The sequence below is a fragment of the Helianthus annuus genome, chromosome 5 (assembly GCF_002127325.2).
Source record: "Helianthus annuus cultivar XRQ/B chromosome 5, HanXRQr2.0-SUNRISE, whole genome shotgun sequence".
Classification (NCBI taxonomy): Eukaryota; Viridiplantae; Streptophyta; class Magnoliopsida; order Asterales; family Asteraceae; genus Helianthus; species Helianthus annuus.
The window spans coordinates 39,872,500-39,880,429 of record NC_035437.2 but is presented as its reverse complement, the minus strand read 5'-3'; the positions used below and the strand labels follow the sequence as shown (position 1 = coordinate 39,880,429).

The 7,930-nt window shown below is 41.6% G+C and overlaps 1 protein-coding gene across 1 annotated transcript; it reads right to left on the bottom strand.

Annotated features, from left to right (window-relative positions):
• Positions 1-5,886: 5,886 nt before the first annotated feature.
• On the bottom strand, positions 5,887-7,629 carry LOC110942984. The gene has a single exon (XM_022184743.1). It carries the CDS (start codon positions 7,627-7,629, stop codon positions 5,887-5,889), a length of 1,743 nt encoding a protein of 580 aa, XP_022040435.1.
• Positions 7,630-7,930: the final 301 nt, after the last annotated feature.

Genomic DNA, 7,930 nt, shown 5'->3' with positions numbered 1-7,930 from the left:
TTTGTAATTCTGAAACATCATGTCTTAATGACGCAATTGTTGCTTTAAATTCCTTTTCATTTCTGGTTAAAAACAAGTTAGCTTCGGTTGCTTTAGAAAGATCTACAATTAATTCTTGATTGTGTTTGTGTGTGATTTCAAACTGACTTTCCTTTTCTGCATATTTTAAACACTTTGCACATTCAATAGGAACAGAAATAGAGTCAGAATTAGTATCACATACCTGAGAAGTCTGACCTTCTACGTGAGCCATAAAGGCTGTATGAAAAGAAAAAGATCCATCTTCAGAGAAGAACTGAGTAAGCTTCTCGGAAGTTCCAGCAGATTTCTGGCAGAGAATAGATCTCCTCTTACATAATGCTTCAGCTTCAGCCAAAAGCTCATCAACTTCCAAATCTAAAGCATCACTTGATAAATCACCAGCATCAAGTGATTCCCCATCCATGCTCCCACTATAACCGGAACTATCTTCATCTTCTGAAGATTCACCAGCAGACACGGGTTCTACTACCTTCTCAATCACTTTAGCATAACATGCTGTTCCACCATTTCCTCCTTCTCCAAGCTGAAGGTTCCAGTTGCAGATTTCATCAGCTTGAACAACCAATCCTCTGTGGGGATTAGTGTTTGTGGATCCAGATGCATTTTCTCCAACGGGAACTATTGATCTGACAGAATTGTTTTGTTGTGGCTGTCCTTGATTCCTGAAGGGATTCTGATTTCCTTGCTTAGGTGGCTTCTGACACTCCCGCTTGAAGTGACCCTTTTCACCACAATTGAAGCAAGTGACAGCATTCTTATCAAAACCATACTTGGTGTTGTTGTTGCTATCCAAGTTGGTTCTCCCCGTCCTTTCCATAAACTCCTTTGCTCTTCGAATTGCACTAGCAAGAGCCCATTTGATATCCATCATTTCAAACTCTTCTCTATCCACTTGCTGATAATCTTCATTGGTTAGATTGATATTCCCAATCTGACCTGCGACCAATCCACAATAAGCACTAACCAAGGTGTTCAACATCTCCATATGCTCCTTGGCTATTTCGACACTGACTTTGGAAAAGTTGGAAGTGTCTAATCTGACTGTGTTCGGATTGGAAGTGGCTTGAAAGTTTGAAGAGCTTCCATAAAACCCTTGCTGTTGCGGTTGTTGCTGCTGAGCTCTGCTTGGGTCTAAGAAAGGCGGTGGTGTGAATTGCTGAGCTGTTGGTTGCACATACTGTTGTTGAGAAGAAGAATCTGGTCTTGAATACATCATCGTGTATGCTGAAGGATCAAACTGATTTGTTGTGGAAGGTCCGGTGTTTGAGATGAAAGCTGTTTGAAGCTTCGCGTGTTGAGAGGCTGGTTTTTCTCCACTGATACCTCCTGCAATCCCATAGTACATCTCTGGATTTTGAGGAGTTAGTGTTCTTTTTGCCTTAAGCTTTTCTTCTACATCCTTGTTCTCCAATTTTTGAATTAACTCATAAACGGTGATTGTGTCTAGAACACCATTCTGTTTGAGAATTTCAAGAAAACTGCTCCACTTTGCTGGTAAGCTATCAGCGAATCTCTGCACCATTTCTTGTGGAGTGGCAGTGACTCTAAAAGCAAACATCTCGCTCAACAAGTGATGGAAGCTTGTAGATAACTCTGCCAAAGTCTCATTCTCCATACACGTGAATCCTTCAAATTCTTTCTTCAGTAATTCTTGCTTGATCTTTCTAGATTGAGCATTTCCTTCACATCGTAACGTGAGCATATCCCACAGGCTTTTAGTAGTCGTGCAGTAAACAAACTGGTGGTAAATGTCTCTGTGAAGAGATTGTGTGAGAATCATGAATGCTTTCTTTTCTAACTCAAATTTCTTCTTATCTTCATCAGACATAGTGCTGTAAGTTTGTGGATTAGATCCTGCAACTTCCAGATCATTGTCAAATGCAGTGAAGAAGCACATCCATAGATCTTGACCTTGCCCCTGAACATAAGTTCTCAGCCTTTCTTTCCACCATCCCCAATCATTGATGTGATTTAGCTTTGGCGGTTTTGTGCTTGTACCAGTTTCACTGTCGTTCTGCATCATTGCTTGAATGCTGCTGCTTTGATTTGTGACCAATGCCCATTGATTTGCAGTTATCATTGCAGCTTGAGGTGGGGCAGTAGCCCGCATCCATGCAGTTTTGTCGAAATCTGACGCTGATTGCGTAGCTGATGATTGCGTAGCTGATGATTGTGGAGTCAAAGTAGTTTGAGTCCACGCGGTTGGATCCCACTAACCGTTTGTTCCCATTTTATAAAAATTAATATATTAAGTGAAAATTGATTTAAAATTTGAAAAACAAGTTTTCCCTTTTTTAAAAATTTAATTTTCACAAACTATGTCAATATCTCCAATGAAAACAACCAGCCGAAGGATCCCTGATCGAAAGACCTGAAAAACACAAACTTGTTAAACTTAAACAGACTAGGATCGAAGGATCAATACTTGTTCGAAGGATCAACAGTGTTCGAAAGATCACTGTTGAATTTCGAACAATGATTTCGAAAGATTCTCCAAACGAAGGATCCTTATCTTTCGAATAGGAACTGTAGATCGAAAAATATATCCTTCGAAAAGATTCCTTGGATCGAAGGATAAGTCACAGACTTCGAAGGATGTTCGAAGGATGATTATCTATCGAACTTCCTTTAATCGAAAGATGATCTTTCGACTTCGAAGGATAACCTTCGATCTGTACTGACACAGTTGACAAAAGGTGACAGGTTGGTGAAAAGGTGATTGGTTGGTAGAGAACTTTCGGCAGAAGGTATGTTCAGACCATACTTTCTACCAAACCAGATTTGACCAATAAAATATTACCTAAAAAAGAAGGTTCTTATCCAGAAAAACCGGTCACCGGAGTAAGCCGGAATTTGGCCGGAAATTACCAAACTTCTTAAAAACAAGTTTTTAAGTTACCCAACCCGTCCTTTAACACACCCGGTTAGTTTAGAACACGTTTTTACGTCTAGAAATGCGAGAAAAACACTAAAAACGGGTGCTAAACCATGTGAGTTTTTGTCCAAACACTCCAAAGTCTTGTATAAACTCGGTTTTTTAACAAGAAAAAGAGCCACGGCTCTGATACCACTTGTAGGTCCCTCGGAGGTTGAGGTTAAACCTTATCCTTGTTATGTTTAACACACTAGCAAGTGCGGAATCCAAGCTAGAATGCAAACCGGTAGTTTATATGAGAACACAAGCTACAAAGAGAAAGGTAGACACACAAGATATCAAAGTTTTCTCTTGTATTTCAGTGGACACGGTTACAGCCCTTGACCAAACTGAAAATACGCTCTCTACAAGACTAAGTTCACTCACATACTGAAGTGAACACATTACGTGAGTATATATACTCATCACAGATTGTCTGGTCGAAGGATCAGATAGACTGATCGAAAGATCATCTATCGATCTGAAACCTACCGAAAGATCCACATATACCTCGAAGGATGATATCCTTCGAGGTCCATCTACATCCATCGAAGGTTTATCCTTCGAGCTCATCGAAGGATATAAACAATCCTTCGATGACTCATCCTTCGACACAAACATATTACAAACATGTGCTAACTGTTTGGCCAAGTCAAACCAGGAGGATGGTTGACTTGGTCAAACTTACATCAAACACACATATTAACCAACATAAGACGTAAACAAGACTAACAAAAGACATCGTTTTATATCATAACAAAATACAGACAAAGTACAGACACAAGTGCACCAACATTTTCCTCTATGGTAATATTCAAGAAGAGGTATATGTGTGTCAACCTCCTGGCTTTGAGGATCCATTTTATCCAAATCATGTCTACAAGCTAAATAAGGCTTTGTATGGCTTGAAACAAGCACCTAGAGCCTGGTATGAAACTCTTTCCACCTTTCTTCTTTCCATTGGTTTCACAAGAGGTAAAATTGATAAAACATTGTTTCTAAAATGGAGAGGGGGAGATTTGATGATTGTCCAAATTTATGTGGATGGCATCATTTTTGGAAGCACATGTTCTAAAATGTGTGAAGAGTTCAGATAACTCATGACAACTGAGTTTGAGATGAGTGCAATGGGTGAACTATAGTGCTTTCTTGGTCTCCAAGTAAAGCAACTGCAAAATGGTACTTTCATTTATCAAGGCAAATATGCCAAAGAACTTTTAACAAAATTTGATATGAATGACTTCAAACCATGTACTACACCCATAGCAACCACTAAGTTAGTCATGTCTGATGAAAAGGATGATTTGGTTGATCAAACTCTTTATAGAAGCATGATTGGGTCTTTACTGTACTTAATTGCATCTAGGCCAGACATCATGTTTGCAACATGTGTTTGTGCAAGATCCCAATCAGCCCCTAGAAAGTCAAACCTTATTGCTGTAAAAAGGATATTCAGATACCTGATGTAGGGTAAAATACACATATTTGTCCCGTGTAAATTGTATAATTTATGTATAGTTTTTATTTAGAGTAAACTGCCATTTTGGTCCCTGTGGTTTGGTCAATTTTGCCACTTTAGTCCAAAACTCAAACTTTTTGCATCTGGGTCTCTGTGGTTTCAGTTTTATTGCCATTTTGGTCCAAAAATGAAATCAGGTCATATTTGTCTTATAAAATCCTGTTATTTTGTCATTTTCTGCAGAGGCAAAATGTTCATTTCTTTTTTAAATAAATAGCATATTTTATAAGACAAATATGAACTGATTTGCCTCTGATGAAATGACAAAATTGCAGGATTTTATAAGACAAGTATGACCTGATTTCATTTTTGGACCAAAATGGCAATAAAACTGAAACCATAGGGACCCAGATGCAAAAGGTTTGAGTTTTGGACTAAAGTGGCAAAAGTAACCAAACCTCAGGGACCAAAATGGCAGTTTACTCTTTTATTTATTATTTTTAGTTTTTAGTGTTATATTATATTATTTGGTGTTGGGTCAACTTCTGGTGCAAATGGAGCAAAAACGTGTTATATGGAAATAACCAGCCAGTTTGGCAGAATGCCAGTGACTAAATCAAATTGCAGTCATTTTTCTCGATTGGCCCGAGCCCACTATATCTATATTATAAAAGTTGTTGCCAATTATATTTATTCAAGTGGGGGCCGCCAAAACCAGTCAAAGTTGATTACATAAATCCCAAAAGCCACATGAAAGACTAAAGTGAATACATCAAATTGCATGAATAAAGTGAAAGTGGGCTGGCAAGAATTAAAGACCAGTAGATTCATGAATGTGAAGGACGGCTTGGGCTACATTGGGCCGAACAACATCAGCCGCAACTATTGGAGAGTATGAATATTATATATCATTGTTGTGGGCTAAGTTAATATATAGAGGGAAAAGGAACAGACGAAAAATAATAAAAAAAAGGAGGATAACATCAGACGCGAACAGGGGGGAACATGAGAATTGAGGAGGCGACATATTCTTGGACGAAGACAAGCTGTGGACGGCTGGATATTAGACGCACGAAGACAACTTCAGAGACGAAATTTAGAGCTTTATTTGGCAAGACTTGAAGGCGGGAATCATCAGGATCGAGCGGAAAACTTGAAGAGTAAGGAATTACCGGGTTTTGTTATCCGATTCTTCTAGTTTTATTTTCTTTGTTTTTTTTTCATAAATACTGAAATTTTCATTAAAATGCCAAAGTAACAAATTACAAACAAGTAGCAGGTAAACGGGCAACAAGCTGCGCCGCAACCCCCTTTTGAATTGCAAAACCAATCCTGCTAAAGACGAAACGACCCTTAAAGGTTGAGAGACTACTATTCACAACCCGTTGAACCCTGTTTAAGAATTCCACAGCCTCAGGGGCTAGGGAACCAAATGTATCAAAGGCGAATGGGATAAACACATGTTGATTCTCTAAACAAGCCTTCTCATGTTTAGCGACCTTGCTTGATTCCGCCTTAATGCAGCCTGGCCAGCAACAAACCCATTATCCCTGAGCCCAACAAGAGGGGACACTCCTGTAAGGTCCACACAAGCGTGTTTTCCCCTGGCCCACCCAAACACAAGAAAAATCGTCGGGAAAGTTCCCTCCGGGCTCTCCTTATCAGCTGGTCGAAGAGTAGACCTCCCATCGAGCGGATCCGTCAGAAAGTTCACCGGAGCCTCCTTTTTTGCTGAAATCCCTGCCCGCTTTAAAATATCAAACAGAATATCCCTTACCAAATCATGCCTGTATTTAAAACCAGGCAACTCCTTACAATGAACCGCATGCTCGCCAAAAGTATCTAAACAAACCTTGCGGCAAACTGGGCAGGGCTCATCAACCGGAAACAGAGGGATCATTAGCCGGTACTTAAGGATTGCACGGTATTCCACTGCCGACATGTGTTGGCCTAGTCCTTCAATGGGGATGACTGTCAGGAAATCTTGAGCATGAGGAGCCCGTAGACAATTGAACACGGCTTTCTGACGAGGGAATAGACTAAACTTCTCTCCTAAACTCTGGACAATTCTACTAAATAGGGCACTCGCCAAAGCATTCTGGGCTTTAGGGGGGGCGGTGTCCTTATTAGAGAAACCGCCAATATCGAAATCCGGAAGGGACATGTGCATGCAATCCAACGCACACACATAATCGGAATCTAACCCGGCAATACCACTGTCCCGAAGAATGTGGTCCTGCAAACTCCAAGATTGCGCCCTCGATGCCACGAAAGCATACGTAGATACATCCTCAGCCGAACATAAACCCAAACCCCCAAAACGGGTCGGAAGGGATGCAAGCCTCCATTGAAGATCCCCAAAAAACGGACCCCCGCAAACCACAATATCCTCGATAGCTCTCCGAAGGCCTTTGTCAAAAACTGAAACAGCCTCCCCAACAAACGTGGGTTGGCACGTTCTGAGGCCGAACAACAACTTAGCAACACCCATGCAAGAGCGCAGCAAGAGAAGCTCGCTTTGAGGGTCCCGCATATGTGGAAGATAGCTCATCAGATCCACTGCACAAGATGCCCTTTTCACGGCCAACCTACTAATAAAACCCGCATCCCGACTAACAGCGCCCCCGAGGAGTTTGACACCCGACACCGGCCGTCCAATCCCACTAGGAAACAAACCCTTTTTCACCTTAACTCCATTGCACGATGGCCAAAAAACTTCTGTTTTCTTGACATTAAGTTGAAGCCCCAAACAGGGCCCCTTAGTCCTGATGATTTCTAAAGCTTTTGCCACCTCTTTAGCATCTCCTATAATCGTACCATCATCCAAGTACCAAGCATGGAAGAGTAACTTGCATGTATCTCGTATCTGATGAATGAGGGGATGCAAAACTAAGGCAAAGAGAAGAGGCCCCAAGGGGTCTCCCTGCTGAACCCCAGTGGTGGACCAAATATGATCGTCTCCGACATATAATCTGGTCGGCTGTCCATATAGAAAATCCACCCATAAGGAAATGGATGGGCATCTGGTCCGAACTTCTGACAAAAGGGCGGTTCTATCCACCAGGTTGAAAGCATTAGAGAAATCAACAGTAATCATGGCCAACGACCCATCCGAGTGGAACACGTTTAAGAACCTGTTCGCACTATGGAGCACAGCCTCAGCCCCGCTAGGAATACCCACCCCAAATTGAAAATCACCGAGATATTTAGCCATCTCCTTCCCGACCCCCCCTCATAGCCGCCTTAGAAACTAACCTCCTCCAAATTGCACCCACAGCAATAGGCCTTATCCCGTTGTCCGGTTTTAGTAAGGGCGTGAGGGGCGCGGAAGCAACAAACTCTGCCAAGACCCTAGGGCACCTCCCACCCAAGCACAAGTTGACCACCTCAGAAATAGCCTTAAGCAGCCCGCAAGCGATCACTGACCCCTTTCCACAAAGAGCATCCAAAATGTGTTGTGCCCTCAACCCATCCCTCCCACAAGAGGTCCCTTTGGGGAAGGATTTAATGCACCC